The following is a 20,186-nucleotide window of genomic DNA, read 5'->3' as shown; positions in this document are numbered from 1 at the left end:
TTTTTCACAATCGATCATTTATTGACATCTTAAAACAGCATTTCCAGTTGCGTGCTTGGCCCTGTGATTGACACTGCCAAGACATCAAATACACACGTTATCATCCTCTTTCTCTCTTGTACATGACTGAAATCTCTTTGACCGTTATGAAGAGAGTTTGCATTTCAGAGTTTAATGTGTCCATCTGTAACAGTCACACCCCCCACACACACGGAATACATATGCCTTCACCCGTCTAACATAGGACACAGATAAATAAACATCTAACACGTCTCTGATAAATCAACAATATAAATCTTGACCTCTGAATCATGATAAATGTGTAAAAATAAACCAACAAACAAAACGAAATGTCCAAAACTAGATTAATCTTCTCTTTTAATAAGAATCAAGATAAAATATTTGCTTTTAGAATAGTTGTTCTTTTGGCAATCCATTCCATTTCCTCTAGGCGATATTTTTGTACATACAGTCTATAAACAATACAGTGTTTGATCAAAGGGAGATGTAATGTTTCTCTAGGAGTCATAACATGTGTGACACACCTGCCCTCAGGAACAACTGCATGGAAACACAACCTTTATTACGTGTGTTTGTGTAACAGGGATCCTCTGTAACACCGTGTCATGTATTCCATTCAAAATAAACACGTGCACACGCCACATAGGAAGGGATATCCTGGATATCAGCACATACAAAGGACACACACACTCTGACTGTCCATTAACACACACAGCATATGTACACACACTTTTGACCGTCTCTGAGTCAGTGTTATTACTGGTTTGTATGCCACACAGCTACTAGAATCTCAAGATTGTATGTTTCGGGAAGCACCGTGGTTTGAAGAAACCACTGCGTCAATCACCTGGTTCACCCTGACAACGGCTTGAAAAGGTTTCTGATTGGTCCACTTGTACTGTGGTATGAACCTAACCAATGAGAGTGTTGGAAGGGGTGGGAATTTTAGGGTGGGTGGAACCTCTACGATGTACAGAAGCCGGTGGAAATTCTAGCAGACAAAAAAGGTAGGAATAGGAAGGGAAAAAACAATGAGAGTGAAGCAGTGTGGAAAAGTTCACACTGATAATCGTGTCGAGTTTTTCAGCAGATTCACGTCTGGGAACCGGTAAACAAGTCGGAGGGGGTGGGAAAGGCATTCCAGGACAGAAGAAGAGTTTTGGGGTTTGTGTGTGTGTTTAAGGGCTGTGGTTCATGCATGACTCTCAGACAGAGGTTTTGTTGGTGGCGGTGGTGAGCGTTCGGAGTGTCTCAGAGGGTGCGGGGGATGATGGTGAAAGGTAAGATGGGACAGCTGGCCTCCAGCTCCAGGGCAGTAAGGAAGCATTCGGTGGCAGCGGCGTCGTTGCCTTGCGCTTGCAGCACCTCTCCCAGACTGTTCCACACGTCATGGGCCGTGCTGTTCACCTGCACCGCGTCACGCAAGATCTTCTCCGCAAGACTGTACCTCTGCAGCTGATGCAATATCAGACCCTGCAAAAATACAGACAGAGAGAGACACATTTAAAAGAGAAAAAGGGAAACTATTGCTGGTAAAAAAAAAAAAAAAAAACAACAAACCTACAGATGCCAGGAAATTTAAGATATAGTTCTGAATGATTTTTAACTTTCCTATCGATTTAATAATATAAACATCTTTTAGCCTCAGAACTAAGTTCATTAATTAAGGTACAACATGGTCCTTTATATTATATGGTTTTTGAAAATGGAGATTATTTGAAAAAGCAGTTTGATATATTTTTAATAACATCTTAATTTATATATAATATTAGAATATAAATGAAAGTGAAAATGAAAGTCGTGACATTTGCCAAGTATGGTAACCCATACTCGGAATTGGTGCTCTGCATTTAACCCATCCAAGTCCATACACACAGCAGTTATTAGGGAACACACACACACCATGAACACACACCCGGAACAGTGGGCAGCTATATCCAGTGCCCAGGGAGCAACTAGGGGTTCAGTGCCTTGCTCAAGGGCACTTTTAGCCATGTGTATTGAGGGTGGAAGAGACCGCTGTTCATTCACTCCCCCCACCTACAACTCCTGCCAGCAACAATACTACTGATTTTATTCTTCAAAACAAAATCTTATTTTTACAGTATTACTGTTTTTATTGTATTAGACAAATGCTTAAATGTATTTTTAATTTAATTTAAAATTATTTATATTTATATATTAGTTATGGTATTATTTTTCACACTTTTATTTTTCTGTACTGCAAATACTCATTGTTCTTATTCAGTTCGTCAAATCTGTGTCAAAAAAGACCTCTGTATTTCCATAAAACAATTCTATAAAAATACAGTTTTCTGTTGTATTTGTTTTGACAATGTCATATAATCTGGTTTGAATGCACAAAAGTGGTATTTTAACATATTCTTTATAGTACACAGTTCAAAAATGAGCCAACGTCAAACATGGGGTTAATGTTGTGTAAGCAGTTCAGATGCCGTCCACTGTCCTGCTGTTAGAACAGCGTCAGACACATTAACACACATGCACACACACAAAAGAAGGTCAGAGAGAGAGAGAGAGATTTGCCAGAGACAAGGGAAATACTTCCTCCTGCTGCTGTCTACTACATGGGAGTTCCTTTATAAGATGTGACATTTCTGCTTACTATTAAGGCACACAGCCGGAGACAGCAGCACACACACACACACCACACCCCTGACAAATCTCCACCTAAATACTTAAATGTCAGACAAATACTAACACGGGATGAGATCTCGCCTCTCTCCTCCATCTCAGTGTGGGGCGATCACACAAACACACAACCAAATGTTCCCACAAGAAGAGTAAAACCTGAAATCAACTGCATTGTGGGGAGCAACAAACAAAATAAAAATGTAAAACTGCAAAAGCATGTGCTCACCAGTCTCTGCATGGTCTTGACGTGGGTGGGGCTGATGGACAGCGCCTCCTCGTACCAGCGCTTGGCCTCGTCCACGTTCCCCCGCAGCTCCGCCACCTGACCCTTCATAAACAACACGTTATGGGACATGGGGAACAGGCTGGCTGCTTCCTGTGTACACGCTGTTGCCTCCGCCGCCTTTCCCATTCCAATGTACACCTCCGCTGTGGAAAGACAGAGAGAGAGAGAAAATAAGTGATAAAGAGGACACAGTGAAAGAAGCATTGTTGTGGTGACTGATCGTTGAGTTTATTTCTTATCTAGATTCACACAGGAAATGTGATTCTCAGACAGACTGTCAGCTACATCATCAGCCTCAACCGTTTCATAGCTCACAAACAGAGATGAGACCGAGAGACTGATGGGAGATTAATGTTGGAGGGGTGTCCTCCCTCTTCAGCCAACAAACTCCAGGGAAAGTGACTATTAAGCACATTTACTCTTTCTCACCCTGCCAAGTCCTGCTAAGGTTCCCTTACTTGGTCTTATTCTGAGATAACAAATGAAACTATTTTCATTTGGTAAATTCCTTTTCTACATTAGCATCATAATTTTGCTCAGTTTTAGTATCATTTATATACCATTATTTATGTTTATTAATATTTTTACTTTTTTTTTAAAAAATTCTCATTTCATTTAAAAAAATTTTTAAGTGCTTTTTTATTTTTTTATTAGTTGTTGCTTTTAAATATTCTTCTATTTAGCTTAAATTCTATTTAGCTTAAATTAAAAAAAAAAATTCAGTTTATTGTTTTAGAAATTTTAGTACTTCAACTTTATCTTTTATTGCAGCGAATTCAGTTAACTTTTATTTTAGTTTATTCAATCATTTCTAACATTTCAAAGTTTTTAACCTAATATTTACATATTATTTCAGGTTTTTAATTATAATTAACAAAATGTTTAATAGTTTTATTATTAGTTAACAATAACAACATTTGTTACTGAACTAATATGCATTTCTGAACAAACTGTTTGAGTGAATGATTTAAATATTCAAAATTGTATTTTAACACATTACTGTCATTTTATTATTTCTGCAATTGTAATTGCAGTGTAAATGCATTCAGGCCACCTCTGAACTGCATTAAACAGTTATTGTAAATACAAAATGCAGCTTCTGTGCCACATTGGCAAAGCATTTAATTTGATTGCTAAAAGTCCTATGATGTCTTATTTTTCTAATTAATTATTCTTTAAAATGTAAGAATTTCACTTAAAAGACAAACAAAAATTTCCTTATTAATATAAAAATACCCCTGGAAATCAATTTAAGGGGGCAAATATTGGCTCTTAATGAAAAAGATCATCCTAAACCAGCCATGGTACCAGCAGAAAAACACTTGCACACCCCTAATTGAAGTGCATTCATGCTTTTCCTATCAGTACTTATGTGGCCTGGAAATCAAACACATGACTTTGGAGTTGCTTGCATCAACTCCATGAAGATGCAGAACTTTCCTAAACTTCACTGCATTTAATTAAGTCACAAGTAAGCACAATTGCTTGTCTATTCATAAATGCTGATTGTATACAAAGCAAAAGCTTCCAGATGGGTAATTTGATCCTGCTGGATTTGGTTTTTCCTAATGTATTTGCTTGGACAAAGGAAGATATTATTAACAGCTTGGGTTCACGTGTCTATATTTAAACATGGTGTTCTATTACAGTTTGTTTAGAACTTAAGCTATATTTTATTGCAAGACTACAGAATATGCTGTTTATTAAACCCGGACCATTTACAATGTACAGTGGGTATAGAAAAGAATCACCCCCACCCCACTTTAAAATAATCACATTTTGTTGCTTTGCAGCCTAAAATGAAGACGGATACGGTTTTTGTTTCATCTAGTTGTATTTACTCTTATAACATCTAAGTGAAAGATGTAACACCAACATGTCAGAAAAAAGAAAAGAAAAAAGAAACAGAATCACTGATTTATAAAAAGGATCACCCCCTCCTAAAATGACTTGTAAACTCAATCAGGTGTAGCTAATGACCTTCCCAATGGCTCACAAAGCCATTTGACTTTCAACTGTGATCATCTGTGGTCATTCTGATTAGCTCAGCATGAAAAGAGCTTTTCGGGTGCATTTCAGTCCTTGCTAGTACAACTGAAGCAACCAATCAACTATGGGTGGCAACACACTGTCAAAAGTAGTTGCAGGAATTTATGACAAAGAGTGATCACTGTGTGCATGTGAAAACAATATCACAAATTCTCCACAAATGTGGCTTCTATGGTAGGGTTGCAAGAAAAAGCCACTCCTCAAGAAAGTCCACACGCAGTCATGACTGAGCTTTGATTCTGAGGCAGAATTTAATTATTTGACCTTAACACCAAATTATATGTCTGCTGGAAATCCAGTACAGCTCACCATCCAAAAATACCATTCCTCCAGTAAAGCATGGAGGTGGTAATATTCTGTTCTGGGGGTGTTTCTCTACAGCAGGGACTGGAGTACATGTCAGGATAGAAGGAAGAATGGATGGGGCAAAAAAACATTGAATTCTTGAGGTTGTAAATGGGAAGAAGGTTTACCTTCCAACATGACAATGACCCAAAGCACACAGAAAAACTGACCACACAAGATGAATGTCCTTGCATGGCCTAGTCAGAGCTCAGACTTAAACCCCATTGAAAACCTGTGGAATGACTTGAAGACTGCAGTCCACAAACGGTCACCATCAAATTGAACTAAACTTGAGCAGTTCTGCAGAGAAGACTGGCCAAATACTGTAAAGTTAGTAGAAACAAATCCCAACAGACTAAAGGCTGTAATTAAAGCAAAAATTTGGTTTAACAAAATATTGACACAAGGGGGTGATCCTTTTTCCAACTCAGTGATCCTGGTTTGTATTTGTTTTTTCCTGAAATGTTGGTGTTATATCTTTCACTTGGATGTTATAATTTGTAAATACAGCTGGATAAAACATAAACTGTGTCTGTCTTCATTTCAGGCTGCAAAGCAACAAAATGCTATTATTATAATGGGGGGTGATTCTTTTCTATACCCACTGTAAATATCGAATGTGGGCTTGACTTATGTTACAAGTATGCAAATTAGGGCTATTGGTGAGGTTTATACCTGCATGCAGCCAGATCTGGGCAAGGGACATCCAAGGGTGGAGGGGTCCCTGTTTCGGAGCGCTGCTCTGAAGGGAAGAGGCCACCTCAGACAGTGCCTGCTCCACCCGTGACGCTGCTATGGAGGTGGCGTGGACGGAACCTGCAGTGGAAACAGAGTGCAGTGGAAATAGAAGCCTCTATACCAGGGGTGCCAAACTCAGTTCCTGCAGAGTTTAGTTCAAACCCTGCTCCAACACACATACCATGTAATTTTCAAATGAGCCCAAATGATTAGATTAGCTGGATCAGATGTGTTTAATTAGGGTTCTATCTAAACCATGCAGGACTGTGGCCCTCCAGGAACTGAGTTTGATGCCCTTGCTCTATACAAACAACCACAACACTCCAGACACTAACAGTCAGGCCTCTCAGTGAAAACTCTGATCTAGAATATTGTTTATATGCTGTACACATGAAGGCCAAACAGCTTGATCACAGCTCATCCCCGTTCTTAACAGTGCTATTATTGTTAATTAAAAGTAATATTAAACATCAAAACAATTTAAAATCATTTTTTGAATTAAAGCTATAATAAAATTAAATGTATATATTTGATGAAAATTTTTAAAGAATTACTGTTGACTTGCCAACAAAGTAAAATAAAATGCTAAAATGACTATTACTAATGATTATTACTAAGGCCCCGTTTACACTAGTGCGTTTTCGTTTTAAAACAGTGTTTTAGAATGAAAATGATCCTCGTCTACACTGGCGTTTTTGCTGTGTTTCAGAAACAATCTCTGTTTACACTAAACAACCTAAAACGCATGTCACGTGACCATTCATGCAGGTACAGCCATAGATATGAATAGGTAGATTCTCTATTATTTAGATCGCGGATGCATCTACATGCTTGGAGCGATCGAATGGGGAATCTACATATACATCTATGGGTACAACAATGCACATGATGTTATTGTTTACACAGTCATCAAAGATACGCAGAGCTAATGTGGGCACCCACGCCATCGTTTTCAAAAGTCTCCGTTTTGTTCCGTTTACACTGAAATGCAACCCCGGAGTTTTCAAACTAAAACAGGGTCTGCAGCTTTTTCAAAAGTCTCCGTTTTCGAGGGTCGAAAATGCCAGAGTAGTGTAAATGATAGGCATAACCGTAGCAAAAGTTTTGTTTTAAAAGTTATTTTAAAAGTTTCGTTTGTAAAGTTATTTAAAACGAAAACGCACTAGTGTAAACGGGGCCTATGACTACTACAAAATGACTAGAAACTGAAATAAAAATAAATTAAAGCTAAAAAAAATTTAACTCATAAATGTACATAACAAAATTACTAAAAAATAACAAATAAAATTAAAACTGAAAATACAAAAAAGAAAAAACGTCTAATTCAAAATATTATTAAACACTTGTTCTTATATAGTTAACATATAACGGTTCAAGTTTGAAAATGCCTTGCTTTGAAAATTTCTTGATCTGTAACCGTTTTTCTATTGTAATATTCAATATTTAAAAACAAATGAACACTAGTAGTCATTTTAGGAAACACAGGGTAAAGAAACAGCATGACAAAGATTCAAAGATCCTACAATCTGTAGTCAACTCTTAGAATTTCCAAAACGTGGACAAAATTTGAACAAGCACACTTGCACACACCACTTAAACACAAACAGCATAAAATTATTACCAGTGAAAAATGAAGCTCTGCTACTTTCCACAAATTTACCCAATCTTGCATTTTAAATCAAATTTCATATCAGAGCAAGAGATCAGTGCAAACGAGGCTGTTTTCTTCTGTCTGTTTCAATTAAATGGATAGTTCACCCAAAATTACATTCTATTTCTCATTTACAATCATTTTAAATTTAAAAGTATCATCAAATGATTCACTAAAAAGATCAGACTTAAAAGAATAATTAATTCACTAACTGAATATTCATAATTTTCAGGGAATAACAACTCTATTTAGGTACACACACACACACATATACATACATATCTCTCTCTCTCTCTCTCTCTCACACACACACACACATATACATACATATATATATATGATATGTGTGTGTACTGTGTATATGTATACCTAAATACACACACATACATGTATATATTTAAGAAATATTTATGTAGTATATATCAATTCATATGTATATATATGATTTATATTACATATAAATATATATTACATATATTTCTTAAATATATACACATGTATGTGTGTGCGTTTATATATACATACATGCACAGTACACACACATATATTTTGCAAACACAAGCCTTTATTTTTGGATGCGATAAATCGTGTTTAATCGATTTGAATCGAAACCCTAATTGTAAGCCTTTAAATCTAATGGAACACTTTTCCGATATTTTTTATAGATTTTTTTCATTTTTCAAGCTTCAGTGCTCCAGTTTCCATTCTTTATAACTGCATGCAATAAGCGATTTGTTCAATCTTTAAAATTTCTACTTTTGTGTTCCACCGTTCAAAAGTTTGAGGTCGGTAAATCAAAAATACTGTAAAAACTTGTGAAATATTATTTCCATATAAAGTGAGTTTTCTATTTGAATATATTTTAAAATGTAATTTATTCCTATGATGACAATGCTGAATTTTCAGCAGCCAGCAGCAAATGACCTTCAGATAGACAGTTTTACCAATAAATTCCAGATTTGGCCCGAGTTCCTTTTCAATTTGCCAGATTCAGGAGATGAACTGCAGAGAATGAACTGAAGACACCACATCAGTTTCCTGAACTGGGTGAACTGAAATGAAATTGCCCCCTGCAGTTCAGCGATCACAGATTCCCTATTTGTCTGGACGTGCGGCTGCCCGGCAGAGCTGTGGTCAGGGCATCAGTGTGGTCATTAAAGTCTCTGTCGGGGTTCAGAGGAACATATTAGGAGTCTCTGTGAGTCATAGGCTGGATTTTATCGACCAACCCAGCGGGACATAAAACACATTCAGACTGAAATCGATCCCTGTACATCTCGGTTTCTTTCTCTTTAGCAATGAGCCTGTTGAGTCCAATCCATAGCTGCTGCTCCTATGTTTAGCGTTTCTATGGCGACAGTGGACAAAGCCATAGATCACTGGACCAAACACTGAGAATCTGACCCTATGTGTATTGAGTTTAAAAGGCTTCCAGGGGATCTCTTCATGAATGTTCTACACCACAGCCTTTAAAAACTCACAGAGGCCACAAGACTGAACAAATTTAAACCGCGACACAGAACATTCATGGCTGTTCTAGGTTATACCAATTTTACAATAATTTCTATTTAAAGGTGGACAGTTTATCTAAAAATGAAAATTCGGTCAATGTTTCTTATTCTCATGTTGTTCCTTTATGACTTAATGACTTTTATTCTCATTTTAACCGCACTTCCTGAAACAACATGCTGTCACATGCATTAATATACTACTGTTCAAAAGTTTGGGGTCAGTGAGATTTAAAAACACTTTTTTATTCAGCAATGATGAATCAAACTGATCAAAAAGTCAGAGTAAATACATTTTAATGTTACAAAAGATTTCTATTTCAAATAAATGCAGTTCTTTTAAACATTTAATTATTACTTTGAATTATATGAATACATCACAATATGATTGTTTTTACTGTAATAAAAACATTTTAAAAATCTTACCGACCCCAAACCTTTGAATGGTAATATATGTACAGTAAATTTCATTTGAAAGTTACGCTGGAGGATAACTCAAATTCCATCATGTGACTTTAGGAGACTTTTGAATTATGCTCAAAAGTCAAACAGATTACTTCTATGGTGCTGTTTTGTAATTTTGGAACTTGACAACATCTGTCTGCATTTTCACTGTGTGGAAGAGCAGCTTGGACATTGTGCTCAACTTCTCAATTTGTGTTTTACACAAAATAGAAAGTCATACAGATTGGAACAACATGAGCAAATGATCCAATATGAATTATTTAAGTGTGAACTATCCATGAACTATTGAAGTGAGTCTATATATTTAAAAAATTCTTATACTTGACTGTGTTAAGCACATAACAAACTACTGAAGTAGGTCAACAGCTTCACATCTCTCTTAAGCACATGCGTGTACACACGCAAACTCAAACATCCCATGATGCATTAGACCAGCCTGCAGAAAGAGCGTGACCATGGAGCTCCATGCTAGGAGTGGGAAAGCATCATCACACGCAATCACACATACACATAAAAGCAATTATGTTTTTAAAGAGACAGTACTTTCTTCACCAGAACCTGCTGTAAATATACAGAAAGTCTTTGTTTTCTAATGCATCCACCCTTTTGCCATTCCTAGAAGCTTACGATAACCTGTACACACACGTCAGAGGTTTTTTCTGCAAGCAGGCACATTTAAATTGTAAACATTTAACATTATTAATTTATTTGTTAAACACAGGGGACATAATTTCCCAGTTACTTTAGAGTGAATTAGGCTAAAGAGTTATTATTTAACTCCTTGATACAATACGATATTTTTAGCGTGCTCCAACAATTTTAATAATTTTTTCCCGAAGTCCCCAAAAACAATTAATTCCACGTTTGAATACCAAAATCATTTTTTTAGCATTGATTTTTACAAGCTATGACTGTTTCCAGATCCTGTGTCGTAATTGGCTGTAAATGAGCACCTCTCAGCATGATCATGACACACGCAATCCCGTCCTCTTAAAGGGGTCCTATTATGCTCTTTTACAAGGTCTTGATTTTGTTTTGGGGTGTACTAGAACAGGCTATTATACTAGGTTGTTCGAAAAACACATTATTTTTCACATATTTTACATTATTACGTCACCTCTCTCCCCAGTCTGGCATGAACAGCTCGAATAGTTCCTGTATCAAATGAAGGCCCGCCTTATGAAATACTAAATGCACTGTGATTGGTTAGCTGGGCCAGTCTGTGTTGTAATTGACAGCACTCGGCGCCTGGTCGGGAAATGTCATGCCCCTTTCCATAGCCGCCTGCTGTGAGCTTCAGTGTAAATATTGCGTCAAAATCAAATCAATTTGAGCGTGATTTAAACCCCAATGATTGTAACCACTCTATGCTCGTCTGTCTTGGGAAAACTAGCGTGTGTCCGACATAATGATAACACTCGTTGCCTTCTCTAGAGCAGCTCAACCAGGTCTCGTCCCATTCGTCACACTTTGTGATATCACAAATCCCGGAAAATATGCGGTTGTAGTCCAAACGAGTCACCTGTTGTTGTTTTTGAAAAGTGATTTCTGTTAAATAAAATATCTCCTTTTGAATTGGAGTTTCAGCTTTGTAACTTTGCAGATCTTTTTTATGGTCAAACAGCAACATAACTAAAGTTTAAAAAGTGAAAAAGCATAATAGCACCCCTTTAAATGATTCATCGCTTTGTTAACAGAGCCTTGACTCTAGAAACAGCTTCTAGAATGTGAGACACTAAAGGAAAATAAAGCTTGTTATCTATGGTCCAGAGACCTGGGTGCTGTTTCATCAGATACCACACACCCAATTTATATCAAGTGACCCTATTGACAAATAATCAATATTTAAATAATAACTTTTAAAATAATTACAGGATCAGTAAAAGTCCCTCTAAATGTGCCTGACCTCACTCGGGTTTTAAATAAAATGAAACAATAATCTTAAACTGGGATTAAACCGTGGACTGTCAGATGGAATTAAAACAGCTTAAGTCTAATTTTGGATCAATGGTTAAAAAATTAAAGCACATTTTAGACAAGGTCAATACTCTCCCGAGGCACCAAATTATTTAGATTAATTTATAATCACCGAACACTTTTACAGGGCTCTTATGATAACAAGAGATAGGCAGTGTGTATATTTATATATATATATACAGTATACCATTTAAGAGTTTGGGGTTAAGTTTTTTTTTTTTTTTTTTTACAGAAATACATTTTTTGTTCAGCAAGGATTCATTAAATTCATCAAAAGTGACATTAGCGTAAATGGGAAAAAAGGTCAAATGTTTTTAATATCTATGGAGGATTAAAGTGTTATTGATGTCTGTAGCATAGACACTGCAAAAGCTGTTCTGGAGTATAAAGTGCTGTTTATAATACTAATCCTAATAATGATCAAAAGTAATAGCGATACTTGCCATACCATTAATAATAATAACAAGTATAATAATTATAACTAATTGTCTCATTAAAACTAATAAGTCAGAATCCAAACAGAGCTAAAAGTACCCATAAATATTTGGCTTTAATCAGCAGTATGTATTAAACCCTGTCTGAAATGCCTGGAGGAACAATACTGTCTCTTTAATTATTAAGAACTGAGGCCAAATGAGTGCATTTACGTCTCTCTTCAGCGCAAAGAGACCTGGGACACAAAACACCAGGAAAGGACACACAATAAGGGGGTAAAACAAATGGTAAGAAGCAACGCCTCTATTGAACACATTATGCTTTAGTGTGTTGGAGTTTCTTAACAGACAGGTTGTGGGTGCACTCTGCCAAAGGGGAGAAGGCCAGCGAGGCAATGAAGCAGGTGTGTGTGCGCATGTGTGTGTGTCCGCGTGTATGTGTATAGAGGCAGAGTAGTAACAGCAAGACTACTTACAAACCCCAATAAAGGAGTCAAAACCATGAAAGAAAGCATCTGGAAGGTTGCCGGAAACCAAAAAGAACAACAAAAATGGGGCAATTACTCATAAAAAAATTATAACAAAAACAACCACAACAGAAAGTTGACAAAAACATAAATATAATACAAAAAAGAAGTTGTATGACTTTCTGTAACACCACAAACCAAAGTGTCATGAGTCCTCCTGAGCGGGTAATGGCCCTTTAAACCCTGTATCTGTGATTCTCACGCTCTGCTGACACAGGTAGCAGGTTCCCAGGTGTGTGTGACACTGTGTTTAGGGCTTTAAGTGTGTAAATGCAATGGTTTGGATGCACAAACACTGCACAGTGAGTAACAGCAGAAACAAAATCACACGCACAGCAGAAGACAGACCGAGAAAAAGACAGACCCTTAAAACACATTATAAAACCAAAAAATCTGTCTCAGGGACTGCCTACTCACCGGTCAGTCATACATTCCAGTTTATTTGACTTTAACTGAAACATTCCAGTTTATTTGACTTTAACTGAAACAGTAAGTGATGTACACTACCAAAAAATTTGGGGTTGATTATATTTGACTTTAACTGAAACAGTAAGTGATGTACACTACCAAAAAATTTGGGGTTGATTATAAGGTTATGAGTTTTTGAAAGAAGCCTTATATGCTTATCAAGGATGCATTTATTGGATCAAATATACAGTAAAAACACCAATATTGTAAAATACTATTACAGTTTAAAACAGTATTCTATTTATTCCTGTGATGGCAAAGACACAATTTAAGCAGCCGTTACTCCAGTCTTCAGTGTCACATGAGTCTTCAGAAACCATTCTAATTTGATAATTTGGTGCTCAAGAAACATTTCTAATTATTATCCATCTTGAAATCAATCATGTTTTTGGAAACAGAAATCTTTTGTAATATTATAAATGTCTTTACTGCCACTTTTGAGCAATTTAATGCATCTTTGCTGAAAAAAAACAAACAAACAAACTGAATGGTAGTGCATACCATCACAAAACAAGAGACTGTCCCATCAAAATCTGATCAGGAAATGCATGTAAATACATGCATTTACATGCACAGACACAAACAGCAATCTGACAGCGATTGCCTGAGACAGATGTTTATATGTAGTGTAAACAGAGCAAGAGGGAGAATGTATCTTAGATGAAGAGAAAGGTGACAAAACTGCAGTATGAGTGAGTTTGAGTAACACAGGATATCTGTAGATGAACTCTCTCTCTCTCTCACTGAAGATACAAGTGTGGCTATGATCCCAGGTCTTAAATGGCTGTTAACAAGTGTCACTGCTTCTCTGTCTTTCGTATCCCCACGAGCCTCTTAGTGGAGATTAAGTGCTTAGCGTCAGTCTCACGGGCCACTGGATCCCTGAACCCACACCATCACATCATCCTGCCAGCGGCATTTACAGTCTTATAACAGCCCTGTACTCAATTAATGGCCTTTTACAGCTGATATAAGCCATACTGTAACTTGCCAGACCATAAAAGTAGAGCGAGCTACATCTAACTCATGAAACAAAAGTACATGGACTCAATCACTTATTCACATAATCTGTGCATTTAAGATTCTTTCTTCACTGTACTTCAAACAAGAAAAAAAAGTGTAAATATGGCCTGAAAATTGGTGGGAAAATTGCTTCTTGGGCAGGTTAAAATCACCACATTACAAATCCATTAGTGCCTGATGGACTTTAGAGGTCATGGTCTTCAAAATGAGGCTTCCAAAACCCGAACACTGCTTCAGTACCAATCCAAACATCAGCAGCAAACAAGTCACCAAACACTCTAGAATTGAATTGGGCTGGTAGGTGGGGTTATGCAGGCAGAACAGTGCAGTTAGGGGCAGGGGATTGGCTAGTTAGAGGAGAATCATGCCTGGCTATTGGCCGAAAAACACACACAAGGTGCACAGTGAATTACTGGCAGAGGAGAAGCGTCGGCGGGGGACATGGTCACAGAAAGCATGGCTGCTGCGCCTCTGGGTGGATTCGGCCTTGGGTGGAGGTGATGAATAGAAGGATGAAAGAGGAAAGAGAGGAGATACAGGTTCTGACCCCGAGAAGGATGAAGAGGCATGAGAGGCTAGGAATAATAAATGAGAAAGTGAAAAGGATGTGATATAAAAAAAATGAATGATAAATTATTTGGGGAAACACAGAATATTGAGGATAAAAAGAATATTAAAATCAATTCCAGTGAATACAGAATGAAAAAGACATTAAATAATTAGGACTGTCATAGGGAAGTGTTAATTTAACATAAATCTGAACTATATTAATGTTAAAAACAATGCATTTTTTACTTCTGAGCTGTATGTCAATTCTGTACATTTAAATTAAATTAAAATTACAAAGTAAATAAACATTTTAATTGATTGACAGCCATAAAAATAATGGAAAATGTAATAAATAAATAAATAAAGATTTGAATAAACAAACAATAACTAGAACTGAACAGCTGGAACAGAAAGATAAGGTTTTAAAGAAAATGGGTAACTGCTGAATCACAGAAGCAAGAGAACATGTTTACAGTCTGCATACACAGCACAGAAACCCTCCAGCATCACTGCTGTGCAAACACAGCAAATAAACACCTGCACTCATCTCAGCCCTCTTTATCTAATTACTCTACTCACTGCATGAGATACTGGGGAAATTCATGTTAATTTAGCTGTAACTGAAATGAGTCGAAGCAGTTTTCACATGAAGTACTGAATAAAAGCCTATCGTTCTTTTAGGAATTAAAGGGGTTAAACCACAATTTCTTCTTGTGTTGAGGAATAATAGCATCCATCCTATTTCCTTCTAATCACTTTACCATGACTTGGCAGGCCAAGCTGCTTAACATTAAACAGTGTTTTGACACCAGAAACCCAATTTTTTGCAACTTAGTTTCAACTAAAGGACTTTTTGGACCAAAAAAAAAAAAAAAAAAACAAGCTCTAAAGTATAAATACTGTATGTTTGCATAGAACTTAAAATAGAAGAACATTTTCATGATATGACCCTTCTAAAAGGATTACAGCTTTAGAAATTCAAAAAATAAAAGTATATTACAAAATGCATTAACCCATCATCTCATTAGGCCACACATTCTAAATCTAAATTTGTGTTTGAGAGAGAAAGAGAAAGACATATGCAGGAAATACAGATAAAATGACAGCAAAGCTGATGTCAGTTGTCATGGTGATGCAAACTCACCAAAAATTGTAGGGCAAAAAAGCTGTTGCCACAATAACTATAGAGACACAGATATGTGGACATTAAAGTGTGTGTGTGTGTGTGTGTGTGTGTGTGTGCATGTGCGCACTCACCTGTCTCTGGATCACTGAAGTCAGGTAGTGTCATGGCGTTCAGCTGACGACGGTCAGCAACAGCTCTGTCTAACAGACTGCTCCCCCTCCCAGAATCACTACACACATGAGACAAGACGCGAAGCATGAGGCAATTAAGATGTTAAAATTAGAGAATGAGTCAAGCACTCAGACAGGAGACAGAGGATGTCACGATCCTTGCACATCAATACACATAGAATGATGAAACCCTCAGAAATTACACTCAGCAGACTGCTACTGCACACACAACCACAATGCTACTGCAACACTATTCATCTGAAAAGGAGTATAGAAATAACTGAAATATTCAAAAGAAAAAATTAGAAGAAAATGTGAGGAGACTTGGTGCCCGGATGCTACGGTGTTACGGGTGGTTGTCAGGACATTGATAGGTGGTTACTTGCATGTTGTGAATGGCTGCTGGAGTGCTTGCTTATTGGTCCAAATCAAAAAAAGCCCAAACTCAATTCTTGATGATATGAGTTACAGATATGCCTCGGATTGAGCTATTAATGTAAGTGTAACGAAATTTCACACATTTTATTGTTAATAAAACTCAGTGGCCAGAAGGCTGCTCCGTTTGACTTCTGTGTGAGCTGTGCTTCATACATTGCTACAAAAGACATTGACAAACAGCATTTTTTTGCTCACAAAATTATACTGAAATACCACTAATGCACGATTTCTCCCATTCATATTTCTAGATGCGGTCTGTCTCTGTGTCCTCATACTGTCTCTGGAATGCGCACAAAAACATCTGACAGTGTGGCAACTGTTTAGGGTTCGAGGATGACTTTAAATACCAGCGGTGGGGTTTATAGAGGATAAGCACAAGTGGTCCTGACAAAGTGGCGCTACCCAGGGTTTGGATGGAGGGACTCTGAATTTGTGGCAGAGTTTGGTTACAGTGTCCAGGCACTAATTGGTCTCTGGTGGATTGTCACCAAGTACTGAGTTCAGGACAGTTTGACAGGAAAAGTTGGAGTATTCTGGCAGTGTATTCCGGCAATTTCAGCCATTAATAACAACAATTAGAATGAGAGAGTGAGTGAGAGAATGCTGGACTGAATCATAGCATGCAGCAGTGGTATGAGCTGTGCTTTTATTTATTTTTAATGAAGGTGTGGTGAGCTCCTCACAGTCAGAGACACATGCTGTGCTGTCTTATGTGTGATGGTGAGTGCCGACACTTGAGCTTCTAGCATTCATGTGTCAACAGCTGGAGTGTGTATGTACCTGGGGTTGGTGAGGTTGTAACAGGACTTCCAAATCTGCAGCATGCGTTTGCAGGAGAGTAACGCCTCCTCTGGACCTCGACACAACGTCTCCAACTTCACCTTTGTGAATAATAGACTACACAGACAAAAAGAAGTGTTTATTATCACTCTCCATCCATCTGAATGTCTAATGAAGTGTTTAATAAACAGAGAAGAGTATTTATTGAACATAGATAAAGATAAATCAGTGTAAATCTTTTCTGCACGCCCTTTTAAATACAAAACTTTAAACCAAGGTCAAGATGAGTCAGCCCTTTCTGCTGGGATAACTTCAAATAAACATCAACAGAGCATATCAATAGATTTCTCTGCGAAATGAGAAAAAATTTTGAAAAAAACTTTCATGAATACAATATGTGTAATATATTTATGTTAGATTATTTTTATGTTGTGACCATTAACCCAAAAATTGCTGATTTTACTTGTCTAATACATTAAAATTGAAACACTAAAAATTAAAATCAACCATTTAAATGCTACAAGCGAATGTCAAGAAATACATTTATTCAGCAAGGATGCACTGAATTGATCAAAAGTGACAGTAAAGACATTTATAATGTTACAAGAGATTTCCATAAAAAAAATGTACTGTATTTTGAACTTTCTATTCATCAGAGAATCCTAAAACAAATATATCACCGTTTGCACACAAGATATTTAGCAGCACAATGTTTCTTTCATATTAGAAGGATTTCTGAAGGATCATGTGACACTGAAGACAGGAGAAATAGCCACGGAAAATTCAGCTTTGCCATTACAGGAATAAATAAATTTTCTAAACACATAAAAATAGAAAACAGTTATCAAAAATCGTACGAATATCTCACTGCATTTTTACTTCATTTTAACTAAGTTTAACTACAAATGACCATAGACAGCAAAGGTAATATAAATATAAATACAATTAAATATGAAATATTAACCAATATATGTACAATTATCCAAATTATGTTTTTTTGTTATATTGAGTGTTATTTTGTATATTGTGCATATGCGGATGAATGATTGTGGAGTATTGTAGCTTGTCTAGTTGTCTAGTTCTCACAGAATCCTCTAATAACACCTGTATTTCACACACATTTCTGCAGACAGCAGATCTGTTCGAGCTGAGTGAAAATCTCACCATCATGAGTGCAGATGGGCATTTCTATAATCAGATATGGCAGCATGTGAAGAGATCCAGCCGGTGTGTGTTTATGTGTGAAGAAGATACCATATATAGAGTCTGCTCTTCAACAGCTTGCTGTCGATGCAGCTGCTCGACTCTGCTGAACAGAGATCGGTCAGCGCTTTAAACACGCGCTCCAGTCTCTGTAGGCCATGCTGGTCCGAGTTCAGCCAAATTCAGAGAGCTGATGGCACATTCTCATCAGCCGTGCTTTCATCTCTGCTGTATTTGCATGCTATAGGACGCCCACACAATTGCTGATTTAATCCTGTCGCGTGTGTCTATGTATGTGGAATAAGGAGGGCTGGATGTTCTGGTGCATTTCCTTTCAAGGCAGTGAAGCAAAATGCATGGAAACACACACACACACAAACTGGACAAACACACATACGCACAATACCAAAACCCTGAGGGGAAAAACATGTTGAAAAAGAGGAGCATAGAATTGGAGGAAAAGGAAAGCTGTTGTATTTTTTTTTCTATTATGTAAGTGGCTGAAGCACACAGCCGGAAGGGCAACAAAACACACACACACACACACAAATACAGAGATGGAGGGGACTCTGATCAAATTGAATGAGAAGGGAATTTGCGTGGGGACTGCCCAGTGCTTCAAACATCCAGCACACACACACGCATACTTCTAACTCGTCTAATTAAAGATCCCAGCAGCAGATATGTACCCATCTATCCCAGCTGCTACAACAAACACAAACATTCTCATTAGAGTGGGCACTGTGGCATGGCTCTAAATGTCTAAACACTGCCTGCCACTGTGTGTGTTTGTGTATGCATGTGTGAGGCTTTACAAATGTTGTGCAAAAGGACATGGAATCATCTGATTGGTTCACTGATCCAAGAATAGGCTCCTTCCTATTCTCAGATTGGCTTCTGACAACTGTCTCAACTCAGCGCAGGCAAAAAACAAAGCTACATCTGACTACAAGCTCGAGAGGTTTGATAAAAAGTGCGACAGGGACTCACATGAAGTTTTCGGGGTATTCGCTGAGGGCCATCTCGATGATGTTGAGAGCATCGTGGTAGTGTTTTTGAGCTGACAGCAGCAAGGCCAGCAGGTGCAGTGAATGAACATCATCGCCCTGCAGCTGTAACGCCTGTCGTACATAACCAAGAGCCTCTGGAATCTGACATTAACACACACACAAGAGACGCTTTTATTAGAGGATTGTTTAAACGGAGCGAGAGAGAAATGAGAAGGAAAAATAACAGACTGACATCTGGGGAGAGGGAAATAAAGACAAAATAAAATTTACATAGAAGAGTGAGATATGGCTAGGGTTAAGTGAAAAATCAATATTGATATTTACTGAAAAAAAATTTATTGATAAAGTTTATTAAAACATTATATTCATTAATATTATTAATAAATTAATATCACACAACCAAGATAATTTTTCATTCTTGTTTTAATTTGTACCGTATACAAGTTCAATTATGTTGTAAATGCTTTGTCGTAAATTAATTGTATTTTTTATTTGATTGTTATATTTTCATTTGATTACATTTTAAAAGATAAATTAAATTGTTAGTTTTATTAGAATTAATTTCATTATACCTAATTTCTGATGATACATTTGTATGAAATCATAAAACATAGAATCCAGGAAAAAAAGATAAACAAAATTTGGGGGAAAATAAAATGTGGCCCTAAATTAAAAGGTAGCTTAATATGTGGAATATAGTAGTAAAGAAAGATGTTTCGATTACATTCATTCCTGAGGCCTAACAAACATTTGGAGTGCATGT

The 20,186-nt window shown here is 37.0% G+C and overlaps 1 protein-coding gene across 3 annotated transcripts in view; it reads right to left on the bottom strand.

Moving 5' to 3' along the window:
* The window catches only part of LOC109108440 (tetratricopeptide repeat protein 7B), a 36,334-nt gene continuing 16,148 nt past the window's right edge, over positions 1–20,186 (bottom strand). The window contains exons 15-22 of one of the 3 annotated variants that reach the window (XM_042774114.1): positions 19,404–19,564; positions 17,211–17,327; positions 15,954–16,051; positions 14,561–14,722; positions 12,606–12,656; positions 6,032–6,172; positions 2,903–3,105; positions 1–1,494 (exon numbers count right to left, since the gene is read on the bottom strand). In XM_042774114.1, the coding sequence (XP_042630048.1) occupies positions 1,273–1,494; positions 2,903–3,105; positions 6,032–6,172; positions 12,606–12,656; positions 14,561–14,722; positions 15,954–16,051; positions 17,211–17,327; positions 19,404–19,564 (1,155 nt within the window). In that variant the 3' untranslated portion in view covers positions 1–1,272. Of the gene's footprint in view, positions 1,495–2,902; positions 3,106–6,031; positions 6,173–12,605; positions 12,658–14,560; positions 14,723–15,953; positions 16,052–17,210; positions 17,328–19,403; positions 19,565–20,186 lie in introns of all 3 variants that reach the window. The other 2 variants (XM_042774112.1, XM_042774113.1) reach the window with 2 other exon arrangements.

The sequence above is a fragment of the Cyprinus carpio genome, chromosome A17 (genome assembly GCF_018340385.1).
Source record: "Cyprinus carpio isolate SPL01 chromosome A17, ASM1834038v1, whole genome shotgun sequence".
In the NCBI taxonomy this organism is placed as follows: Eukaryota; Metazoa; Chordata; class Actinopteri; order Cypriniformes; family Cyprinidae; genus Cyprinus; species Cyprinus carpio.
Note: the sequence above shows the minus strand (reverse complement) of the source record. Positions and strands in the feature narration are given on the sequence as shown.